This window comes from Mesoplodon densirostris, chromosome 3 (assembly GCF_025265405.1).
Source record: "Mesoplodon densirostris isolate mMesDen1 chromosome 3, mMesDen1 primary haplotype, whole genome shotgun sequence".
Taxonomy (NCBI): domain Eukaryota; kingdom Metazoa; phylum Chordata; class Mammalia; order Artiodactyla; family Ziphiidae; genus Mesoplodon; species Mesoplodon densirostris.
Genome location: NC_082663.1, coordinates 148,263,661 through 148,289,040, shown reverse-complemented (window position 1 = coordinate 148,289,040; position 25,380 = coordinate 148,263,661). Strand labels below are relative to the sequence as shown.

Genomic DNA, 25,380 nt, shown 5'->3' with positions numbered 1-25,380 from the left:
TGGCCTGTTCCCAGGGACAGCATCCCTGCACAGTTTCTGCCCAGCTGTTAGTAACGCATAGCCTTGCAAGGCAGCGCTCCTGACCCATTTCCGTCTCCTCATCCACACGGCCCTGGGGCTGCACCTCTCAATCCTTTACCAGCAACTAAAAGGGGCCTGCGAACCTGTCACCCCGTCAGGGGGTGGAGGGCAGTGATACTCAGAACTGACCCCCCTTTGCTCCCCTTCTCTAGATCTTGGCAGAAGCAGCTCCAGAAAACATTTTTGCCAAGTGCTGCTCTGTCATCGAAAGTCTGCAGTGAGTCAGGAGAGGGTCGGGAGCTCCGACTTTCCCCTTGCCCCAGAGCTCCGAGCGGGTGCACTGGCCTGAGGTGAGATGCCTGGTGAGGGGAGCCTGGGGTTCCAATCTAAGCTGACTCCCCACGTGACCCCAGATCGACAACCTCCCCCTTTCCTGGACCCACTGCCCCACAAGTGGGCTGACTGGGGGCCACCAAGGGGCACTCCCGCTGGGGCAGGTCCCTAATTAACCTGGAAGGTCATGGGGGCCATGAACAGCCCCACCTGGAAGCGGCAGCTGTTGCTGCTCCTGCTACTGAAGCCTGTGGGCCCAGACATCCAGATTCTGAGTGTGACTGCCGAGTTTTTCAGTGCTGGGATTTCAACCATAAATCCCAGAGGAACACCCTAGGCAAACAGCATGCCTCCACACGCTCACCCCTGGGCCCGACAGCTCAAGTGGCCTCTCAGACCACCGTCCCATCTCCTGCCCTCGTCCTTAAGACTGCCACAAACCACTGGAACGGACGCCCTTCCTTTCAACAGGCCAGGTTTCCACCTCAGGGCTTGCTAGCAAAACAGGCCACAGCTAGGCATGCCATCAGGGCCAGGCCGAGTCCTGCAAGGCACGGCTGGCCATGGGTTTGCTGTGGTGGCAGGCTGTATCCATGGGAACACCTGTCCCTGGGGACCCTCTTGGGGGCCTTGCTCCCCACGTTCCCAGAGGCGGGAACGCTGGGGGAGGACTGCACTGCTGGGGCTCTGCCTGCTTCTCCCTTCCTACAAGACCAGGTGGCCAGTCTTTGGGGGGCCAACACCCCACTCTCATGGGCCAAGTTCCTCTTCAGCTTGTTTCCTCTGCAAACACAACTGCGGCCAGCACGCCGTTTTAGACAAAAAGCACTTTATTTAACCAAAAAAGGGGTGGGGGGCAGAGTTAGGAAAGCACAATGCGCCTGCAGAAAACTATCTTTTCTTATAATTCCGGTTAAAAAAAAAAAAACCAACACAACACAAAGCTTGTAATTTCCAATCACCATCATCAGGCTTTTACAACATCTATAAAGAACAAACATCTGCTTCAAAAGTCTACGGGGAGAGAAAGAGAGAGACGGCACCCGGCAGACACGGGGAGGTTTTGTTATCATTTATTTGTGAAGTTAAAAACGAGCGATAAAAAGTAAAAACTGCCATACAATTTTTTGTTTTTGTTCTCAACTGTTTTCAGTTTCAATGTCCTCTTGAACCGATGAAACACGACAGACCAGTCCTGGGGGTGGGGGGCGGGAGGGGTGGGCGGTGGGGGAGCTGGGCTGGGGCGGAAGGAAGAGCGAGAGGAGGAGCAGAGAGGCTGAGTGAGGGGCTGCCTGACGTGGGGCGGGGCAGGGTTCCTGCAATACCAATACCTGGTCCATGGAATGTTCCAACTCTAACTAAAAAAAAGAAATAGCAAGAGTGACTTTTTTTCCTTTTTAAAAGTTTATTTTAAAAACATGAAGAGGGCCAAGGGTGGTAGTAGGGAGTGAATGAATTGCTTTCTCCTGAAAGAGGCAGTGTCAGGAACGCTGGGGTGGGGCGGGGGGGGGATGATAGAGATTTTTTAATATATATATATATAATTTCATAGGTTTTGTTTCGCTTTTTAATTTTTTTTTTTTTTTTTGCAGAGATTTAGTTCTCGCTATCTTCTATGGCTGGCTCAACATGAAAGATCCCAATTTTGAAAGAAAAAAAGCATGTGAGACACACAGAATGAGCGAGAGAGCGAGAGCCCGGCACTGCCTGTGCTGCAATCTCCAAGCCACTCACAGCGAGGGCTCCCCAGGCACCCCCTCCTTGGCAGCCATCGCTCTCTCGACAAACAAACGGAAGAAAAACAAACAAAAAGCCCCCAAACAGAACAAAATGGAAAAAAAATAATAAAAGATTTTCACAGATGAAGAAGTTCACATTCATTCGATTCATTGAGCCTGCGGAGAGGGAAGAGATAGGAATTGGTCACTACGGGAGGGGAGGCGGGAGACTGGGGGACGGGGGCGAGGAGGGGGCTAGGAAGCCCCTCTCCTGAGCCTGTGGTGAGCGCAGGCCGAAGGAAGTGTCTGTAGCTGTCTAGTCAGTGCTCCGGGGCTCGGCTGAAGTCAGACTGGCTCCCTGATGGAGGAGAGAGTGACACAAAGGAAGGAGAAGCAGCAGGGAGGGGGGGGAGGGGGAGAGAGGGAGAGAAGGAGGGAGACAGAGAGAGAGGGAGACAGAGAGAGGGAGAGGGAGAGCGGGAAAGAAGCACTCAGGGCTGGGAGCGGGGGAGGGGAGGGGAGGGGGGAGGGGCCCTGTCTTCAAGAAGGAGGGCGGGCGGCCCGGCGCATCACAACATGACAGTCAGAGATCACGGTGTCCCCACAACACCCCTGTGAGGTAGGTTGGAAGGTGGCAGCGATCGTCATGCCCACTTCACAGACAAGACCAGGACACAAGGCGGGCACGGGAGCAGAGAGGCCGAGCCTGGGTGGAGCGGGAGGGCCCAGGCCCCTCAGCACCTCCCCACAGCCCACAGGAGCCACGGGAGGAGCCACGGCCGGGCCACGGCCGAGCCGCACGGGGCCGCTTGCAGCACACACAGTCACTTGGACACGCGGGGAGAGATCGTGGTTTCAAAAAAAAAAGAATCAAAAGAACAAAAACCATGAAAGTAATGCAGAGAAGGGAAAAAATATCCGTTTTCTTCCCAAGTGGCCAGATTTTGAGTGAGTGAGTTAGCAGCCAGGATGGCGACCAGCATCTGAGCGGACGGCCTGCCCCCCACCCCCAGGACTACCCACCAGTTCAACAGTTCTTCCTTTTATTTGTTTCGCGCGGTCTCCCCCAGCATCATGACAGCGTTACACAGGAACAAGCGGGCCGGCGGAGGGAGGCCTCTTCGTTTAACCTCTGGACCCAGCACACACTTCCCCCGGCGCGTGGGGACTCCCGGAGACCTCTGGCCACGCGGCCCCCGCTGCAGGCATCAAGGACACACCCCGCAGGGGAAGGGATTTCCGGCGCTACCCACTAAGGCAGGATGGACGGTAGCCGGGGGTTGGAAGGAGAAAGGAGGAGGAGGAGGGTGGCAATTCCCACTTGCCTGCTGCTGTCCCTGCTGTGTGGGTGGAGGCTGGGGGCCACCAGGACCTGGAGTCTGTCCGTAGTAAGCGGCTTGCTGTCTGTAATATTCGGCCCAGGCGGCACTGTAGTCTGGCTGGGAGCCTGGGGGTGCTCCCGGACCCCCTCCCGTGGCCACTTGAGCTGTGGGGGGGGGGCAGAGGGTGGGTGAGTGTGGCCGGCACGAGGGCGAGCCCGGTCCTGCCCCCCGCGGCCCCGCCGGCTCACCCTGCTTCTTGTAGTACTCCTCCCAGGCCTTTGTGTAGTCCTGCTGTGGGGGTGCGCCGGGCTGCTGGGGCTGTTGGCCTGTGGACACAGGCTCCGAGGTCAGAGCCCAGCCTGGGGACACGGCCGCCCACCCACCCACCGCGCACTGGCTGACCCGAGCACTCACCGATCTTCTTGTAGTACTCCTCCCAGGCCTTAGTGTAGTCCGACTGGCCGGCAGGTGGAGGCTGAGGGGGCTCGCCCTGGGTGGGCGGGGCCGCAGGGGCCGGTGCTGGGCCTGGCACGGGGCCTGGGGGCTGCTGGTAGTAGTGTGAGTAGTAGGCGGCCCAGGCAGCGTTGGGGTCTGCGGCGGCAGCCGCGGCTTTATCTGCGGGAGAAGGACGTGTGGGCTGAGTGGTGGCCCAGAAAGCTGGCCCCCTCTCCGCCTGCCCGGGTCGGGTCCTTCCACTTACTCGGGTCGTGAGGAGCAGGCGGCTGCCACTGAGGGTAGGTATTGCCCCAGCCCTGGGGTGGGTACTGGTGAGGAGGGGGACCTCCAGCACTGCAGGACAAGAACGGGGAACACATGAGCCAGGCTGCTCCTGGGTCCCCACAGAGGATGGTTGCAGCTCGGATGGGGACCCAGAGCACCCCTTGAGTGGCACTGCGGGTTCCTGGCCCAGGGAAGGGCATGAGATGACCGATGCAAACGCCACAGGCTGTGTTGACTCAAGGAAGTACAAGTCCCCGAGCACAACATGCACGGATCTACGCGTGGGTGGAGACCAGGGGCAACACCTGTGGCATCTTTTAAGAATGCGTCTGTAAACAGGGGACTGGCCGGGATCACGTCTGGGGCCAAACGCTCAGCACTTCCACGAGGCAGGGCTGGCCATCTCAGCGGAGGAGACGGACACAGGGTCCACCAGTCTCCCTGCCAGCACAGCCCCACCCCACCCCAAACCCCAGGGAGCCGGCAGGGATACTCACTGAGGGGGAGCCCCAGGTGGCCCCTGATTGAAGGGCCCGGGGTTGAAAGGTCCCATGGGGCCGGCAGGGCCTGGGCCCCCAGGGCCTGGTCCCACTGGGCAGAGGGGACCCTGGAGGAAAGAGAATCGGACAAGTCAGTGGAGGGGGAGAAGGAGCCGGGCCCAGGCTCCCAGAGCCCCTCCCCAGCCCACCTCGATCTTCTCCTCGATGAGCTGCTTGGCGTGGTCGATCTGCTGGGGCGAGCCCCGGATGATGAACAATTTGAAGTTGGGGTCCCCGTTGGGTGGCAGCTGCCGGGAGATCTCTACAAAGGCGCCCGTCTGCTGGTTTATGGCTTTCACGTTCTCGCCACCTGCGGGAGCCACAGGCCATGAAGGGAGGGTGGGAGGAGAGCGGGGGAGGGATGGGGCCCGTGGAAGGGCCACTCACCTCGGCCGATGACCAGCCCACACTTGTGAGTGGGAATGGAGAAGGTCATCTCCCCACCGGGAGGGCCCCAGTTGCCTTGGCCTCTTCCTCGACCTCGGCCCCCTGGGGGCATGCCAGGACCCCCTGGGGGGCCCGGGGGACCACTCTGCAGGGCAGGGAGGAGATGGAGGGTTAACACAGGAACCCAGCCTGGCCCGTGTCCCCACCAGCCCTTCTCATCACAGCCGACGCCACCCACCCTGAGGCTCTGGAGGAGATCATTGATGATCCTCGCGGCGTGCTCACACCGGTCTGGGGGCCCCATTATGTGAGCTATCTTCTCAGGACCCGTCCCGTCATCTGAGGCAGCACCCAGAGAACAAAAACGCAATTACAAGAGAAGCACAACTCCAAACCCCCGTAACACCGCCTCTTCAGGGTAGAAGCTGGGCCAGGCTAGGTGTCTGAAATATCTCAGCCTCAAAGTGCCGCTCGCCGCCCTCCACGTATTCAGGGGCCGAGAAAGGCCGGCGGGCCCACGTTGCCAGAGAAGGAAACCAACCAGCTAAGGCAGGGTGGCGGATGAGGCTTCTTTCTGCATCGGGTATACCCCAGAACTAACGGATGCACTTGACAGAACTAAGAACTGACAACAAATCTCTCCAAAGCACAGAGGAGACCCTCCTCCCCACAGACCGGCCACTAAGACACTCTCACTGTGGCTGGCAGGAGCCCAGAGCTGGGGCCATGCAAGCTAACCCAGCCCAGGGGCCCCGGCGGCTTGGTCAGGAGAGCCCTTGGGCGGGGGAGAGGAAAAAAGAGAATTTGACAGGAGAGAAAAACACACTCCCCACTTCGACTTGGAAAGCCTGCCTGTCACCCACTTTCTCACGTGGCTGTCCCACCAGGGGGGAAGCGATGACGCATGTCCTGCTGGCCTAGGAGTAATGAGGCACCGCAGAGGCTCAACAAGCTAACCCTGATGCCAAGCTGCCCGCAGTGGACCCCAAGAGTGCTCCTCAGCGGACAGACCTGGTCAACATGTCCACGTGCCCAGCTGACGCCCGGCTGGCCCCTGACCTTGTTTAAACTGTATCCGAACACCTGCGTCATTCTGGATCTTCTTGATCATCTCTCCACTCCGGCCGATGACCACCCCCACAGAATGCCTGGGCACTGGAACCTGAGGGTGGGCGGGACGCAGGAGAGTCAGCTGGGCTCTGTCCCCAGCCCGCGGCCCTCTGCTGCCCGCTGGCCAACACCCCCCACCCCGCCCACCCTGGCACTCCATCCACCTGTGGAAGCCTGCACTCACATCAATGCCCCCGCCGATCCGGGATCCATACTCATTCCGGTCCCCAAAGCCACCCTGGTCACGCTCCCGAAGGATGTCCATCACCATCTCGCAGGCTTGCTGCAAACACACGAAGCACAGTGCTCACATAAGCACCGCCGCCCCGCCACGTGCCCAGGAGTCACAGGCCTAAGCTAAGGACCAACACACGTGTGCCGAGCTCTTTATCCGAAGCCCTAAGAGGCAGATGTGGTGAGCACCCCCATTTTCTGGAGTTTAGGCCACCTGCTCATGTGCAAACGGCCAGGAGGCAGAGTTCAGCAGAGAACAAGTCCTGGGCTGACTTCAAAGCCAGCGCTCTTGAAAACCTCTCCACTTGCATATGGATCTCCAGCTCACCTGCCTGCCCTCTCTCTGCCCCAGAACCCCTCACCAGCCCCTGGGGTGCGCTCACCTGTACTTTGTAAGGGTCTCCGATGATCCGGAGCGGTTTGTCCACGTTTGTGTTCTGGGATCCATCTTGGATTAAAATCATCTTCACTCCAGCCCGTTCCTTTACAGCCAAGGTTGAGAGTCAGTGCTGAGCTCTCAAAGGACTTTCTGGGGCGTGTGGGGGGCCGGGTGTGATCAAAGAGGATGGATGAAGGACCCTGGCAAAGCAGCTGGGAGCAGTGGTGTGCAGACACACAGCCCCAGGGAGGAACTTTCTTGGGAGGGGAGGAGCCCACTCCCTTACCTGCAGCTGCTTAATCGTCTCTCCACCTTTGCCGATGACCAGGCCGGCCTTCCCTGCGGGGATCATGATCTCCTGCACTGTGCCATTCTGGCCCCCGTTGGCATTGTCGTGGAACTGTCCTGGGGGGCCCCCACGACCCCGAGAGACGATGTCATCCAGCATCATCTTTGCTTTCCTGGGAAGGGGAAGAATGGATGTCATCACCTGAGAGAGGACTGGCCTGGCAGCTCCACCCAGGTCCCAGGGAAGGCGATTCCAACCCACATGGTCTGACAGATGACAAATGGTCCTGTCCTCGGGGCTGGGGCTATTCAGGCCCAGGTTCCCCAGATCTCAGGATTCATGGGAATCATAGTGTCAGGACAGCCCCCTGGAGAGGGCAAGGCTTGAGAAACATGGTGTGGGAGTCACCCTCAACTTCAAAGGGATCCAGAGGGCTTCTGCCCACTCTCCTCGTCACAGTGACAGGCCCAGCCAGGGACTTACTGCACAGACTCCGGGGCTCCTGTCAAGGACACACTGCGCTCGGGTAGGCCACCGCTGTCTGGAGACAAAAGAAGACAGGGTCAATGCCTTCTTGGGTCTGCAGACACCAGGAGGACTTTCCATGGAGATGAGGAGACCTCCAGAACAATCAGTGGCTATTTCTGCCACCGTGCAGTGGCCTGACAGATCAATTTACCTGCCCAAACACTTGGGAGGCTGCTCTACACAAGGCCAAGGTCAGGAAGCTTACAATCCAGTAAGGGAGGCAAAACTTTTAGAAAAAAGATGAGATGGAAAGCAAGGCAGATTCCAGAAAGTCCCAAACCTGGGCCCTGTCCATCACCACTGATGACGAGCAGCTTCCAGTCAATGAAGGGCACAGGTTAGGGAGGGCGAGCCCTCAGAAAGCCCTGCAAAGCAGGCACTTGCCAAGGAGCAGGCAGAACTGGACTTGAACCCAGGGCTGACCTCAGCTCTTCTTCCTAACGAGCTCCCCTGCCTCACACATTCCCACCTGTTTTCCACCAGGTGTTTAGCTCAGGTGGCAACATGGTCAGAACAAGGTCTGCGGTGCAGCTCCCTGTACTGGATTCCAGCCCTCCCCGCTCACCAGAAAACTGAAGAAAATAGAGTTGCAGCTACACCTCGAAGCGCCAGAGCCTAGCACATAAAACGTGCTCAATGAACACCAGCCCGTTTCACCTCTATCCAATCATGGCAGCCAGAGGATTATGACAGAAAGCCCAAGAGCACCCCCCACGCCCCACCCCAGCCCCCTCAGCTCAGCTCAGCTCAGCCCAGCCCAGCGCCTGTTCTGGCCCAGATCTGGCTTCCCATACCTGGAGAGATCTGCACTTTGCAGCCTGAATCCTGCTGGATTTTGTTAATCTGTTCGCCTCCTCTGCCAATGACTAGGTGGAGAAAAAGAACAAAAGCAGAGATTGAGGAGGGGAGCCTGGCGCTGAGAAGACTGTGTGGAGGGGGTCCCGGCCCTGCTGATGTTCGGGGGGTGGGGGGGGGGTGGAGCAGCCAAGTTGAGAGCTCTGCCGTCCCCCCAGCCAGAGAGGATGGGGACAGAGAGAGCATGAAATGGGCTCTTTCAGACCAGAGGTTCCCGGGCTGCCGGCGGCTCCTGGGAGACTGTCCCAGAGATGGGGGGATAACTGGCATCCCTGATCACGGCTGACCCACACTCACTTAGTCCCACCATGCCGTCTGGGACTCTGTACTCTTCTGTCATTGAAGTCCTGCAAAGAGAGACGACGAGAGTCAGCATCAATTAGGAGCGAAGTAGGGGGGATGGAAGTGCCAGAGGGCCTCCTGGAGAAAGACCTCCAAAGCCACAGGCCCTGCCTTCTATGACATGGGGACCAAGCCTCCACAGGCCCAAGCAGAGTCTGACAATGGCTCGGGGGCTCCCTCGGCCCACAGAAGATCACCCAACCTCTCAGGGCCTCAGTTTCCCGTTCTGGGCCACAAGAGGCTTGGTCTGGGGTGGTGTGAACCCCTGGACCAGTGCTGCTCCACCGACTCAAGGCAAGAAGGAGAACTTGGGACACTTTCACAGAAATCTGATGGTGTCATCTGATGTCTATAGATTTTAATTAAAAAAAAAAAGTGGCTTTGTATCTTTTTCATTTCATCCTCCTAATAAATTGTTTTTACTGCATCTCACAAAACTTTAGCCAATTGAAAAAAAAAAAAAACAACAACAGGGTCCCTCACAAAGAATTCTACATCAGATTCACTGAGGTCATTCTGGGGCAAAAAGGTAAGAAAGACCCTCCTCCCACCCCAACCCCCCGGCTCCTCCAGCTCTCAGGGAACAAGAATCTACGGAAGACAGACGAGAAGGCCAAGGTCAGTCCCCAGCCTTTTCTAGGAGGAGGGATAGCTGTGCTTCTGATTGTCCCCACTCCAAACAAAGGAAGCAAGAGGGTGCAGAGATGCCCCTTCCTCATTACAGCTAACAGCCACAGCCCTGTGCTCTCTACAGCCCCAGAGACAGTAAGTACAAGGGACAAATGAAGCTCCTTCTGCTTTTCATTCCTTTCCCTGGTTGGCCAGCAAGGGAGACAAAGCCCTAAATGATGTGGCCTCAGACAGAGCCCTCCCTCAAGTCAGTACAAAAGGCCAGAGATAGAGAGGAAAGAAATGACATGTTCTCCAAATCACAACTTACCTGGGGGGAGGATGGATGGGTCCGAGCTGAGAACTGATGGCTGCAGAGAGAAAATCCAAAGGAAAGATTGGCCTGGCTCCTCTCTGGGACCCCGAACACTGCCGGCCCCAGGCATTCCTGCCTGCACGAGGGGCAACTAGCACTTATCACAGTGCTTCTGAGCCTTCCCGAGTGAAAGCAATGGAGCCCGCCTCACAACCACACACGCTCTGAGGTTTCTGCCTCAATTCCCAGGCTCTGGGTTCTCTAAAGCTCATGGACCTCAGAGGAACACCCAGAGGCTCCATGAAGGAGAGGTGTTGTCTGCTCAGTACTTCCAGCTCCCCACTGCTAGAAACCTCCTAAGATCCTGAAGCTGCCCTCTGCCTGTGTCACCCAGTGGACTTACAGTCTCCCTGGGAAGCCAGTTTCTTGCTCTCCGGTTGGTCTGTGAAAAGAAGAGGATGTCAGATGCAGCACCCACCCACCCACCCACAGCTGCCTCAAATCTGATGCTGGTGCCGCATGTCCTGGCAGACAATCGTCCTGTCCCTCAGCCCCCACGTCAGAGCCAGGACAGGGGAGTAGCAGAGATCAACCCCTGAGGGGGGCCAGACTTCATCAATCCCCCGCACTGGCACTCAGCGATAAGAAGCCCTTTGCAACAGGGGGAAAATTACGGTGGCACCCGAGTCCTTCCAGCTTAGGACCAAACCTGCCTTGAGGAAGTCAGGCTGATCACCGAGTTGATACTCTGGGTTGCTCTGGATCACACTGCATGCCCCGGGGCCAGCCACACTGAACTGATGTGGGGCCTCGAGAGAACTGCCAACACTTCCCCAGCTTGGCAGGAGGGGAGGAACAGTCTTGAGTCCAACTTACAACTTGGACCTGGTCACAATCAATCTGCCCTCCACTCAGCCACCTGATACCTCAGGATAGCAGCCCGAACAAAAAGAGACAACAAAGCTGGGATCGCTGAGGTTTTAAAAGACCAAAATGGCAGCGGGCTCCCCCAACTCTGAACCACATTCAAACAAAGGCACCTCACTCTCTCCCCACTGCCCCTCCAGCAAGTAGTTACCTCCATCTTCTAACTGCCTCTTTTGGCCTCCAAAACCAAAATCAGGAGTGCTGTTATTCACTGTTGTAGCGGCATCACCTCCAATTTTAGCTGCGATCTAGAAATAAAGTTGTAAGCAGAGAAAAATTACCACCCAAAACCTCCCTCCATGGTGCTTAGATCAACTTCTCTGGTTCATTAAACCCAACAGGTCTTCCTCTCTGGCCTGGGAGTGGCTTCCCCCAGATTTGGGTAAGAGCCTGTGGGTTAAGACCTTCTGGAAAAAGTTTTTAACCAAGGCCTCAGAGTTCAAGAGTTATTCAGGAATTTCAAAACTCCTTTTTCTCTATGAGATTTGTGCCTAAATTGTTCGTGGCCAGAGTGTAATCCACACTGACTTGTTCTAGGGGTGAAAGGAACAGAAGTTCAGGTGCCATGGAAGGTCCTCAAGGCCCCTCCTCCAGGGAGAACTTTCAGACATTCACTTGCCCAAGCTCCTGGTCCTCTGGGATGCTGAAGAGCACAATTTTCCTTTATCTCCTTCACCCTCAAAATCTTTGCATTTGTTCAACAAACCTTAGGAAAGTTTTTGTCAAGGAATCTGAAACCCTCATTTTGACCAAAACAGAAGACCTTTCTCAGAACACATGTTACATTTTAGACACACGAACAGCAACGTCAAATAAACTCCAACCCAACAAATTTAAGACCAGAGTCTGCTGGTAGAATCATTACAAGTTTTCCAAAGAAACACAGCCATGAGCTGAGAATCTATCTTTTTACCTAATACTTTTTTTTTTTTTTAAACACTTGGAGCCAAAGCTCTTGGGATGCCTAGATGGGGCCTTATCCCACCCCAAATGACAGCACCAACTCCCCTTGTTATAGTTGCTTCTCAGTCAAGACCGTTTGGAGACAACCAGATCAAATGCAGCTTAGAACCTTATCCCACCCCAGGGGTGAAAGCCACAGACTACGCTGGGAGAAGAGGGCATTCCCCTAACGGGACCTCCCACTGTGTCCTGGAGGTTTTGGGACAATCCTGAGTGAGAAAGCACTCAATGGCCCGAGCCGGGTCAGCTTCCTTTTGAAAGAGCAACGAAGTCCTCACTTTCTATGGGCCTCCTCCCCTCAGGCCATGGGGAGGCGAGAATGGAGCCGGGGAGGTCACACACCAGCATGTGACACCTCCATGTAGTCATCATGCCCCAAAACACAGTGGTGGGACCCTTCCCTTCTCTCCCCAAAAGAGACAGACCACGCTTTCAAGTCACCAGAAGCATCAAAAAGAGCCAGTCCCTAGGCCCACCCTCCCCATTTCAACTAAGTGCTTGGCCACTGCCTGGCAGCCAAAGGGTCCCCTTTCCACTTTCCAGGCTCGAGGACTTTTCTGCCCCCCCACCACGAAGTTCCTCCTTCCTGGGGAGCACGCAGAAATGGGACCGGGTTGGGGGCAAACAGTGCTCTTTGCCCTGATGGGGAGGTGGGGGCACACAAGACCTCCCTGGGAAAGCGAGCCCCCTGCTTCCAGGAGTGGAGGACGTCCTAACGGGGGAGGGAAGTCCCCAAAGTGAGTCCCCGCGCTCCAGGTACCCTGCACACCCAGGGGCCGCTCTTGGGTGAACCCCAGACGACCCTTACCCCTGCAGGGGGTCACCCCCGGGGGGGGCCCCACTCCAGGTATCTGGGGAGGACCAGGCCCCCGCCCCCGCCCCACGTGACCCCGCGGCGGCCCCGCCCCCCCGCGACCCCGCGCGCGCACGTGACCCCGCCCCCTCCCCCGCCCGCGCGCGCGCCCCTCAGGCCCGCGGCCTCCTCACCTGGCGGGCCCGCTGCACTGCGTCTGCGAAGGCGTCCTTGCGGATTCCCGGGCCACCCCCGCCGGGCGGCTGCGAGGGACCCCCGGCTGACCCTCCGCCCGGGCCGCCGCCGCCTGGACCGCCGCCGCCCCGGTCCCCCGCGCCCGGCGGGCCCGGCGGCGGGCCTCCCCCGGCACCCCCGGCTCCTCCGGAGCCCCCACCCCCGCCGGCGGGTGGCGGCGGCCCGGGCGGGGGTCCTCCCGTGCTGTAGTCCGACATGGCGCGGCGGGGCCGGGCCTGGCGCGGAGGCTGAAGCTGAGGAGGCGGCGGCGGCAGCAGCGGCTCAACGCGGGAACAAGGCCTCGCTCCACACGGCCGCGGAGCACTCTGGGAACCCAGCGGCTGGAAAGACGACGAGGGGGGAGAGGGACGCCCCCTCCCGACGCCGGCTTGACGGACGGCGCGGCCGGGCCAATGGAAGGCGGCTGCTGCTCCCGGGACCCCAATCACGGGCTCTGGAGGCGAGCGGCCAATCGGAGTGCCGCGAGGGGCAGTGGGCGGGAGGCGCCTCGAGATCGACAGCTTTCCGAGGCAGTGGGCTGCGGGCTGCCGGCGCTGGGGGGGCAAATCGAGGAGATCCGAGAAGACCCGAGGCCCAATGAAGCGGGAGTTCCAGAATCGGTGGGCGGCTTCAGAACCGGATTGATGGCTCCGAAGAGTCAAGTGGACAGGAAGGGATCTGGCGAAAGGCTTCTTTGAACGGCTGGGCGGGCGTCCGGCGAGATAGTCGTCTACGCAAGCCAATGAGTACACATGGAAGGAGGTTTTTATAGAGATTGGCAATCAACGTATCCAGTCTCTGACGAGATCTGTGTGATGCGCTTGCGTTTGGACTGAATTACTTTCGGTCTTAACCAGAATCCTTTCCTAGTCCTGTCTTCCAAGCCAATGGTTGAGTGGTGGGGGCGGGCGTAAGGTGACTGACACCTCTCCGGACAAATGGCGATGAAGGAAATAAAGGTGCTTCGTTTTGGTGGGAGCCAGTGGAAGCGCAGCTGCATTGGGGCGGAGCCGGCCACCAGACGGCGGGAGGGGATTAGCCGTAGCTGGAGTGAATGGCAGCCGACGTGGGCATTGGCGACCGGCTGCCGGAATTCAGGCCTGACGTCTGGGTTAGCGCCCCAGGAACCTGGCTGGGTAGGCCATGCACGTGGCCTGCTTGAGGCCTTGGAGACGGGTGCTTCCGGGGGTGGGGTGGCCCCAAAGCAAGAGGAAACCGAGGGATCCTCTGTACCCCCTCTCCTCTCTCCACCCAGGGATCTAGAGCCCCCACTTCTCTTCCAGCACTCACGGAACCAGCTCTCCTCCCGAACTCAAGGGTCTAGGGCCTTTGGTTTCCTCCCAGGACCGAGGGATCCCAGACTCTAATTCCACACCCCACACCCGCTTCACATAAGATCTTTGGAATCCGAGCTCCAAGCTCTGATCCTAGGCCCTCAATTTCTCTCCTAGACCTAGGCGTCTTCCAGGCTTCCAATTCCCATTCAGGACTGAGGGGCCCAAGGTACCCATCCCCGCTCCAGGACCCAGGGATCCAGATACCCAGCTCCTTCTTAGACCCAGGGTATTCCAAGTTCCCAGCTTACCCACTGGACCCAGGTATACCGGGTCCCAGCTCTTATCCTAGACCCAGGATTCCAGGCCCCTAGCTCACTAGCTGGAACCAAGGATTCCAGGTCCCTAGCTTTCTTGCTGGACCCAGGGAGTCCTAGTTCTGTCCTAGACCCGGAGATTCCAGATAAGCAGCTCCTCTCTTGGACCCAGGTGTAACAGATCCCCAGTTGCCCTCCTGGACCCACGTATCCCAGACACGTCCAGCAGAGACCATCACTTTATTCCTGGTTGTCTCCACATTCACCCTTTTGCCCTGGAACAAGGACAAGTCACAGCGAGTCAGACTGGAGTCCGAACTAGTCCCAGGCTGCACCCGGGGGAGGAGGCTCCAGGAATTTTTTTTAAAGTTATTTATTTAATTTTATTATTTTTGGCTGCGTCGGGCCTTTGTTGCTGCACACAGGCTTTCTCTAGTTGCGGCGGGCGGGGGCTACTCTTCATTATGGTGCACGGGCTTCTCATTGCGGTAGCTTCTCGTTGCAGAGCATGGGCTCTAGGCACGCGGGCTTCAGTAGTTGTGGCACACGGGCTCAGTAGTTGTGGTTCGCGGGTTCTAGAACACAGGCTCAGTAGTTGTGGCACATGGGCTTAGTTGCTCCGTGGCATGTGGGATCTTCCTGGACCAGGGATTGAACCCATGTCCCCTGCACTGGCAGGTGGATTCTTAAACTCTGAGCCACCAGGTAAGTCCCTCCAGGAATCTTCTGACCCAGGCCCCCAGCCTGCTTCTGACAAAAACCACCTTGGGTCCCAAGCCTGGAGGGTTCTTTGGGGCCAGGGGACACTGGATCCTCCTGTCCATTTCTGCCCAGGGTATGCCTAGTTCACTGCTTATACGCCCAGGGTCTTCATGGCTTCGTACACCACGTAGCTGATGCCACCTGCTGGCAACACCTTCAGTAACATGGGGGTCATGCCTCGGTACAGCCCTGGGCAGCCCTGCTGGGCCAGGATCCGCCGGAAGACTCCACGCATGGTGAGGTTCGAACCCTCCACGGTGTCTGCGGGGACAGAGGCAAGCTCAGAGCCTGAGCCAGAGATGACTGGGCATCCTGGAGCGGGGAGCGGGGCGCGGGCTGGAAAGTTGGGGGGTGGGCAGTGAAGCCAGGAGCAGGGGGTCTGGGTGTCAGTTGGAAAGAAGTTTGGAAGACTTTTAGAGGAAATTGGTCAGTTTGGGGAGAGTGAGGGGCAGGAATTTTCAGGATTGTTGTAGGGAACATCTTAGAAAACATTCCAATTTCTAAGATCTGCTAGAGATTTGGGGATTGTGCTAAGGGGTAGTTTGGGGACATTTTCAAGATCAGGGTGGAGGGCTAAGGACCTGTTTGGATGTTTGAGGATTTGTTTAAGGGTTTGAGAGCCCCTTTAGGGGGTGGTCACATTTGGGGAGTTCCCAGGATAGTGCAGCAGGTGGTTATGAGTTTGGGGATGTCTTAGAGTCAGATTTGGCAAATTTAGAAACGGTTTGACTTCTGGAGTCAGTTGAGGGCTGGGACTGATGTGGAGAAGTTGGGAGGTCATTTGGGGAGTATATGTCTTGAGGTCAGTATGGGGGCCTGAGTCACATTCAAGGAGGTTTGTGGGAGTCATTTGGGAGCTGGATGTTCGTTTTTGGTTTTTTTTTTTTTTTTTTTTTTTTTTTTTTGCGATACACGGGCCTCTTACTGCTGTGGCCTCTCCCGCCGCGGAGCACAGGCTCCAGACGCGCAGGCTCAGCGGCCATGGCTCACAGGCCCAGCCTCTCTGCGGCATGTCGGATCTTCCCGGACCGGGGCACGAACCAGTGTCCCCTGCATCGGCAGGCGGACTTCCAACCACTGTGCCACCAGGGAAGCCCTGGATGTTTGTTTTAGTGATGTGCAGGGTTAATTGAAGGGCTGGGATCAGATTTGGGGGGTGAGTGTAAGTTTTGGTGGGTTCAGGGGTCAGCAGAGGTGGCCAGGATCAGATATGGAGAGTTTAGGAGTCAGTTCTGGGGGGATGAGAAAGTTCAGAGAGCAGAGGCAAGGTGGGGAGGGGCATGCAAGGTCGCCTCTAGGGCCAGGCTGACCTTGGGCTTGCATCCTGATGCGCACCGAAGTCAGTGGGTAACTGGCCATCCGGCCACAGGTTGTGGACAATGTCACGGACGACAGACTGACCAGGCCACTGGGGTCCTCCATGTCCCTGCCTGACTTCAGCCAGAGGCACCTGAGCATCTACAAGAGAAAAAGGACAGGAGAGGGACTTCCCTGGTGGGCCAGTGGTTAGGACCCCATACTTCCACTGCAGGGGCACGGGTTCGATCCCTGGTTGGGGAACTAACGTCCCACATGCCACGTGGCCAAAAAAAAAAAAAAAAGCCAGGAGGAAGCTCTCTACAGGCCTGGGTTCACGCTGCCCCTGACACCTGCCTCTGCTGGACCCACACCTCGTAGACAGCCAGGTTGGTGCAGGCGTAAGGAATGTGCCAAGCATCAGGTAGCCGCGGTAAAGGGCGTGGGTGCCCTCCTGCTCCGCGATATGCCTGGCGCAGTCTAGCAGCCCCTTGTACTGGCCAGTCGGCAGAGGGTCAGCCGTGTCTTCAGCACCTGGGGAGGATGAGGAGTGAGGTGGCTTGTTTGATCTAATCCTCTCAGTGACCCCCAACCATGGCCACTGTCCCCATCTACACAGGAGGAAACTGCTCAGGAACGCACACAGCTGAGTTTCAAACTCGGATGCCTCGGCCTATATGTGCTCTCAGCCCAAGAGGGTGAGAGAGGGACTTCCCTGGCGGTCCAGTGGTTAAGCTTCCACACTTCCACTGCAGGGGATGCGGGTTCGATCCCTGGTCGGGGAACTAAGATCCCGCAGGCTGCGTGGCGTGGCCAAAAAATTTAAAAAAAAAGGATGAAGGAAGAGATGTGAGCTGGGTGGGGTCTGCCGCAGCTCTGCCCTAACGCCAGCCAGATGTACTGCCATCCGTGCAAGTGTGGACCCCAGGTAGCCAGATCTGCCAATATTCTGAAAGAAGCCAGTTACTGTAATTTTTATGAAATGCCCCAATATCAAAATATTGGCAGCTCTACAGATGTGCAAAAGACAGCACACCAAGTGTGGTAGGCAAAATTCTAAGGTGGTCCCCAAGATTTCCATCCCCCTGATGGCATGATCTATTTAATACCCTCCCTCCTGCCCTTGAGCTACTGAATGCCTAGAGACCTGTGAATGTGATGGGCTGTCACTCCCCTCGGTCAGGTTACAGGATGTGACAAAGCTGAAGGGATTTTGCAGATGTAATAAAGCCCCTAACCAGTTAAGTTAATCAAGAGAAATCGTCCTGGGTCGGCCTGACCCAATCAGGAGAGCCCTTTAAAAGAGAGTCTATTGCCAGAGACAGAAGGCGTCAGAGAGATTGGAAGCATCAGAAACACTCGGGTTGTTTCTTTTCTTTTTTTTTATGCCGTGCCACAGCTTGCAGGATCTTAGTTCCAGGGATCGAACCCGGCCCTCGGCAGTGGAAGTGCAGAGTTCTAACCACTGGACCATCAGGGAATTCCCTCAGGTTGGTCTCAAACATACAAACTGTTATGGAGAGGATCACATGGCAGGAAACAGTGGGTGGCCTCCAGGAGCTGAGGACCTCGGTCCTACAATCATAAGAAAATGAATCCTGCCAACAACCAGGGAGTTTCACAGAGGACCGCAAGCCTCAGATGGGTTCATTGGTAGCCCAATTGACACCTTGATTTCCACCTGATCAAACCCTGAGCCAGTGCCCAGACGTGACCCACAGAAACAATGAGATAATAAATCTGTATCTTTTTAAGCTACTGAGTGCAGTAATTTGTTATGCAACAATCAAAAACAGAAACACTTCACAGATGCAAACTACTGTATACAGAATGGATAAACAGTAAGGTCCTGCTGTATATAGCACAGGGCACTATTCAGTGTCCTGTAATAAACCATAATGGAAAAGAATATATATATAAAAAAGAATGGGGACTTCCCTGGTGGCGCAGTGGTTAAGAATCCGCCTGCCAATGCAGGGGACACGGGTTCGATCCCTGGTCCAGGAAGATCCCACATGCTGCGGAGCAACTAACCCCGTGCACCACAACTACTGAGCCTGCACACCACAACTACTGAAGCCCTCATGCCTAGATCCCATGCTCCGTAACAAGAGAAGCCACCGCAATGAGAAGCCTGTGCACCGCAACCAAGAGTAGCCCCCTCTCGCCACAACTAGAGAAAGCCCATGCTCAGCAATGAAGATCCAAAGCAGCCAAAAAAAAAAAAAAAAAAAAAAAAAAAACAGACAAGGGCAAGAATTATGTGGAGAAAACTTTAAAAGACCATTAAAGGGCAAAAAAAGAGACTTGAACAAATGGAAATGTTCTCGGATATGTAGAACCGATATCATATGGATGGCAATAATCTCTAAACTCAACTATGAATTGAACATCATCCCAGTAAAAAACAAATACAAGTAGGTGATTTTGTATTCTGAACGAGGTGCATTGCTCAATTGCAATTGCTCAAACCCCCTCCCAGGCATTCCATCCATGGGGTTGATGAGCGTCTGGGAAGTGGCCACAGCCAGGGAGCTGGCAAGGAGTCATTCCTGAAAGGGTGGGGACTCATGCACTCCGCAGAAGTAATTCTTACACTGGGACAGGAGAGAGGAAAGTGAGAGAATAACTAACCTTCCTTCCTTGCTGAAACTCATCCAGGGGGAAGAGGTCTGGGACCCGGAGGATGAACATATGTCTTGGATAAGGATCTGGGCTTTGGGGGTCGTGGGTGCAGGAGAGGTGAGGGCTTGAGGGTGGGGCTGGGAAAAGCAGACCATCCCCCCACCTGTTCAAAGACAGAGAACTTGATGGCGTACTCCGGGGCGATCTTGAGTACGTTGATACCACTGCCCTGCCATAGCAAGCAGACACCTCCCCACCCCCAGCTCCTAGACCGTGCTCCGTATACCTCCCAGCAAATTCATGAAATTTGTCTTGGAGGAGTGGACCTGGAGATACGGAGGCCCCTGGCCCTCTGAGGAGCCCTCCATCCTCATCCCAGCCTGGAGCTCAACCTCTCCTATCTCCAGCTGCCCAACTCCAGACCTACCCCCTCCCATCCCCATTCCTTCTTCAGTGCCTTCCTTCACTAGTCGTAGAATTCTCTAAAACGACCCAAACCCAAACCCAACACCTACTCCCATTCCCATCTCATCCGTCCTCTTCTCCTCTCCAGTCCTATTTTGTCTTCAAAGACCCCATCCCCAGTTCTCTGATCCCCACCCCATCCTTGTCCCTGGTACCATCCTCTCAACTCCAACCCCTGTCCCCACCCCACCCTTGTACTTTTTTCCGGTTACACCCTCACCCCCATCCTGAACTCCATCAGCTCCACTTCCGCCCATCCCCATCCCAGCAGCTCCAGCGCCATGTTCCCCATACACCTGCATGTACACCTTGGCACAGTCCAGAGGGGCCGTGCCTGTGTGAGACACCGCCCCGGCCATGGCTCCCGAGAGGAGAAACTTCCACAAGGCTCCCTCATTATCTACCTCCACGATAGCCACAGGGACCACCAGCTGCTGTCCAGTGTCCAGCATCTGCAGGACAGACCCAGCTCTCACCCCCCACTCAGCCAGGCTGGAGCTCCTTCCCCAGACACATCTCCAGAACCCCCTCCCAGTCCAAGGCCTACCCGGTCCCCACTGCTTCAAGGTGGCATTCCATCCAGGTCTGCTGGGAGAGGAGCGGGCCATGCAGGGGGGTGGGCAGTGTAGCCTTCTCCCCCTGCAGTCCTGGCTGGAGGTGCTGGGAGGCCCACGGTGCCCAAACTCCGCTGCTGTGTTGGGAGATGCTCCAGTTTGCTTTCAGGCACATGCCCAAGCACGTACCCATATCCATGGGTATAGCCCAGGTTCAAGGAGGGGGGTGGGTTTTGGTGAGTAAGGACTTGACCCTCTTAAACAGGGTCTGGACCCTCGAGCAAGGCTTCTGACCTTCCTCAGGTTGGGCTCCCATGGCAGCTGGAAGGTCAGGACACTTAGGTTCAAATCCCTGGTGAGAAGTTTGCCCATCCAGCAACTATGTGGGAGGGGCGCCTTGTCACTTTAGGTCCCAGGGGATTATGAGGTCCCAGAGGCCCTTGTGAGCTCACTGCATATGAGATGAGTGAGTGTCTCCCCGACGACCAAAGGTCCACATCCCAATCCCTCTAAACATGTGAACGGGGCTTCCCTGGTGGCGCAGTGGTTGAGAGTCCACCTGCCGATGCAGGGGACATGGGTTAGTGCCCCGGTCTGGGAAGATCCGACATGCCGCGGAGCGGCTGGGCCCGTGAGCCATGGCTGCTGAGCCTGCACGTCCAGAGCCTGTGCTCCGCAACGGGAGAGGCCACAACGATGAGAGGCCCGCATACTGCAAAACAAAACAAAACAAAACAAATCAACAACAACAAAAAAAACCAAAAAAAAAAAAACCTGCCTGATAAACATGTGAACGTGTTACGTTACATGGCAAGGGGGAGGGGGTGGATTAAATTTGTAGAATTCAGGTTCCTAATCAGCTGATGGGGAGATGGAAAGATTGTTCTGGATTAACCACAGGGGCTCAATGTAATCTCACGAGTCCTTCAACAGGGAAAAGGGAGGCAGAACCATCAGTGTTAGAGGGACTGGTTGTGAGAAAGATTCCATTGACCATTGCTGGCTTTGAGGATGGAGGAGGGGGCCACGAGCCATGGAATGCAGGTGGCCTTTAGAAGCTGGAAAAGGCCAGTTAGCAGATTCTCCCCTGGAGCTTCCAGAAGGAGCCAGCCCTGCTGACAGCTAGATTGTAGCCCAGTGAGATCCGTGTCAGGCTTCTGACCTCCACGATAATATTTTAAGCCACCAAGTTTGTGGTCCTTTGTTACAGCAGCCATAGGAAACTAACACACTATGTTTCGTTGTCATGGCAAGAGGAGATGGAAGTGGGGGAGAATGGGAAGGCTCTGGAGCTCTGGGAGAGAGAGACACAGTTAGTCCCGGAAGTAAGACAGGCATAGGTTTGGAGTCAGATGGACCTGAGTTTGAATCCCATCTCAGACACTTCTTGCTGTGTGACCTTGGGGTACCTGCTTTTTTTTTTTTTTCTATGTTTGGCTGCGTTGGGTCTTTGTTGCTGCGCGCAGACTTTCTCTAGTTGCGGGGAGTGGGGGCTACTCTTCGTTGTGGTGTGCGGGCTTCTCATTGCGGCGGCTTCTCTTGTTGCGGAGCATGGGCTCTAGGGCGCGCAGGCTTCAGTAGTTGTGGCGCACGGGCTTAGTTGCTCCGTGGCATGTGGGATCCTCCCGGACCAGAGCTCGAACCCATGTCCCCCGCATCGGCAGGCGGATTCTTAACCACTGCGCCACGAGGGAAGTCCCGGGGTACCTGCTTTACTTCTTTGAGGTTCAGTTTCCCCAGCTGGAAATTGGAAGTAATGAGTAACTCTACCAAATAGCGTTGTCATAGGATCCAATGAGAGTCTTTGTTGGGAGCATCTCCATCCTCAAAGTTGTTTGATCAAAACCCTTGATGTCATCCTTGATTCCTCCCTTTCTCTCTTACACACAGTCTGTCACTAAATCCTGTGGGCTTAACCTTCAAACTATATCCAGAATTTGGCTGCTTCTTACCATGTACGTGGCCACCACCCTGGTCCAGCCCCATCATCGCTCACATGGACCAGTGCAGTGGCCATCACCCCAGTTCCCCCAGCTCCTGCCCTCGCCCTTCACAGTCTGTCCTCCCCTCAGCAGCCATCAGAGGGCGCCTGTGAGCACCTCAGTCAGGTCCCGCCCTTCTCTGCCCACGGCCCTGTAGGCTCCACCTCCCGTGGGTAAAAGCCCCAGTTCTCCCCTTGGTCCACAAGGCCCTGCAGGACCTGCCCCGTCCTCTCTCTGCCCTCACCTCCTCCCTCTCTCCCCATCACTCACGCTGGCCTCATGGGCCTCCTTGTTGTTCCTCCAACACACCCAGGCATGGTACTACCCCAGGACCTTTACACTGGCTGTTTCCTGTGTCTTGCATGCTGTTTCCCTAGACATCCCCATGGCTCCTTTTTTTTTTCTTTTTTCTTTTTGGCCATGCTGTGTGGATTGCAGGATCCTAGTTCACTAACAAGGGATGGAACCCAGGCCACGGCAGTGAAAGCACCAAGTCCTAACCACTGGACCACCAGGGAATTACCAAATCTTTTTTTTTTTTTTTTTTTTTTTTTTTTTTTTTGCGGTATGCGGGCCTCTCACTGTTGTGGCCTCTCCCGTTGCGGAGCACAGGCTCCGGATGCGCAGGCCCAGCGGCCATGGCTCACGGGCCCAGCCGCTCCGCGGCATATGGGATCCTCCCAGACCGGGGCACGAACCCGTATCCCCTGCATCGGCAGGCGGACTCTCAACCACTGCGCCACCAGGGAGGCCCCCAAATCTTTTTTTTTTAAACCATCTTTAAATCTTTATTCAAGCATCACCTTCTCCCTGATGCCTTCTCTGACCACCCTCCTTAAAATTTAAACTCAGCCCTGCAGTATTTCTCATCCCCGTTCCCTCCTTTGTTTTTCTCCATAACACTTTTACTATCTACACTGCTACATATTCACTCGTGTTACTTCTTCTTCATCTCTCCCCACTGGAATATAGGGTCTATGAGAGCAGAGATCTTTGTTTGTTTCATTCACTTCTATATCCCATGTCCAGAACTGGGTCTGGCATAAAGTAAGTGTTCAACACATATATACATTAAGGGGGGCTTAGCACAGAGTGAGGGTACATAGTACTTGCTTAATAAATGTAAGTTCTTTTCTCTTTAAAGATGTCAGTGGACATCTTTAAAGTGTGGGTGGGGAAACTGAGGCTTAGAAAGGGGAAGGCAGCCTGTCTGATGTCACATTGCATGTCAGCAGAGCCTCCTAAATCCCAAACACAGTGTAACGGTTTAAAAGAATGTGGCAATTAACATAATGTTTAGGTCAATTACACTGCAAAAACAAACAAATGCATAGAAAAAGAGATCAGATTCCTGGTTACCAGAGGCAGGGAGTGGGAAGAGTGGGAATTGGATGAACGTGGTCAAAAGGTACAAACTTCGGGCTTCCCTGGTGGTGCAGTGGTTGAGGGTCCGCCTGCTGATGCAGGGGACACGGGTTCGTGCCCCGGTCCGGGAGGATCCTGCATGCCGCGGGGCGGCTGGGCCCGTGGGCCAGGGCCGCTGAGCCTGCGCGTCCAGAGCCTGTGCTCAGCGGCGGGAGAGGCCACAGCAGTGAGAGGCCCGTGTACCGCAAAAAAAAAAAAAAAAAAAAAAAAAAAAAAAAAAAAAAGTACAAACAAACTTCCAATTATAAGATAAATAAGTAGGAAGGATGTAATGTACACATGATAAATATAGTTAACACAGCTGTATGCTATATATGAAAGAGAGTAAATCCTGAGTTCTCAAGAAACATTTTTTTCTATTTCTTTTATTTTTAATGAGATAATTTTTAGTATAAGATGATGGATATTCACTAAACTTACTGTGATAATCACTTCATTATGCGTGTAAATCAAATCATTATGTTGTACACCTTAAACTTTTACAGTACTGTATGTCAATTATATCTCAACAAAACTGGAAGAAAAAAAAGAATGTGGACAAGAAAATGAATGTTAACAGGCACAATTAAATAAAATGAAGTGGTAATACTCAATGCTGGCATAGCTGCATTAAAACTGGTAATGCTAATTCCTTGTTGGTGGCTGTGTATATTGCATACAATTTTTCCAGTGACATGACCCTGAGATAGTCATATCCTTTGACCCAGAAATCCCACTTCTGGGCATTGATCATTAATTCAAAGGAAGTAAAAATACAAAATAGTTAGCAAGGCTTGATCCCTTATCTGGTTGTGTGAAAAATCATATCTATATATGTGTATATGTATCAGTTAGCTACTGCTGCATAACAAATCACGCCCCCTCCCCAAACATAGCAGCTTAAAACACAAACAAGATGGTAGCTTCAATGTCTTTTATAACCTAATTTTGGAAGTAATATACCATCACTTCTGCTGTATTCCCTTGGTCATACAGACCTGCCTTGGTACAATGACAGAGGAGATTACACAAGAATGTGAACACAAGAGTCAAAGATCATAGGGGGACATCTTAGAGAATGACTCTCACAGTCCACATAGGAAAAAGTTTGATCACGTGAAGACAGGCAGAAATTGGAGTGATGGGTCCACCAAGGGGTGTGGGCAGCCACCAGAAGCTAGGAACAGGCACGGACAGATCCTTGCCTGGAGTCTTCAAAGGGAAAATGGCCCTGCCAACACCTTGGTTTTTGACTTCAACCCCCCATAACTGTTACGGAATAAATTTCTGTTGTCTTTCATTTATGAGAGCCAAAAGGTGGAAACAACCCCAGTGTCCATCAACAGATGAACGGATAAACAAAATACGGTCCCTCCATAAAATAGAATATTATTCAGCCTTAAAAATGAAGGAGATTCTGACACCTGCTACAACATGGAGGAAACTTGGGGACGTGATACTCAGTGAAATAAACCAGACACAAAAGGGCAAATACTGCATGATTCCAGTTCTAAGAGGTCCCTTGAGGAGTCACATCCATGGTGACAGCAGGTAGATGGTGGGGGCCAGGGGCTGGGGGAGGGGATGGGGAGTCAGTGTTTAATGGGGCAGAGTTTCAGTTTGGGGAGATGAGAAAGTCCTGGAGGTGGATGGTGGGGATGGTTGCACGACAATGTGAATCGACTTAATGCCACAAAACTGTACACTTAAAATTGGTTAAAATGGTAAATCTTATGTAACGTGTATTTTACCACAATAAAAAAATATTTTTAAAAATTTTGTTGTTTTAAGCCCCTTGTTTGCGGTAAATTTTTAAGCAGCCCAAGGTAAAGGACACACTTGTGTAATTACAAAAAATACAGGAAAAATTAGGAGTGCTCTTGAATGTGGACCGTCCCCCACACCCACTTTACAGATGTGGAAACTGAGGCTCACGGAGTCATTTCCTGGTCTCCCGCAACAATGTATGATGGAAGTCGGCCCAAGTCCCTTCCCTGTGGGTGGTATGAGGTGGTCCCACATCCACCCACCCCCTTTCAGTAAAAACCACAATGAAAGAGCTTAGAAAATGTATTCCTTTGT

At 54.8% G+C, this 25,380-nt stretch overlaps 2 protein-coding genes across 2 annotated transcripts; both read right to left on the bottom strand.

The window, feature by feature from the left end:
• Positions 1–1,166: 1,166 nt before the first annotated feature.
• KHSRP (KH-type splicing regulatory protein) lies at positions 1,167–13,390 on the bottom strand. The gene is made up of 19 exons (XM_060094300.1): positions 12,580–13,390; positions 10,781–10,877; positions 10,106–10,144; positions 9,718–9,757; positions 8,733–8,782; positions 8,375–8,446; positions 7,536–7,593; positions 7,050–7,224; positions 6,768–6,866; positions 6,335–6,433; positions 6,100–6,202; positions 5,279–5,379; positions 5,041–5,185; positions 4,803–4,963; positions 4,612–4,721; positions 4,095–4,183; positions 3,809–4,009; positions 3,643–3,720; positions 1,167–3,558 (listed from the first exon to the last, which is right to left on the bottom strand). Exons 1-19 carry the CDS (start codon positions 12,835–12,837, stop codon positions 3,281–3,283), a joined length of 2,253 nt encoding a protein of 750 aa, XP_059950283.1. The 5' UTR covers positions 12,838–13,390; the 3' UTR covers positions 1,167–3,280.
• Positions 13,391–15,063: 1,673 nt separating this feature from the next.
• Positions 15,064–20,228, bottom strand: SLC25A41 (solute carrier family 25 member 41). Its single transcript, XM_060092339.1, is given in 11 exon segments — positions 15,064–15,233; positions 16,283–16,430; positions 16,643–16,680; positions 16,683–16,778; positions 16,781–16,804; positions 18,760–18,865; positions 19,057–19,155; positions 19,157–19,219; positions 19,655–19,810; positions 20,032–20,144; positions 20,147–20,228. Coding segments are annotated over 11 exon segments (1,095 nt in total).
• Positions 20,229–25,380: the final 5,152 nt, after the last annotated feature.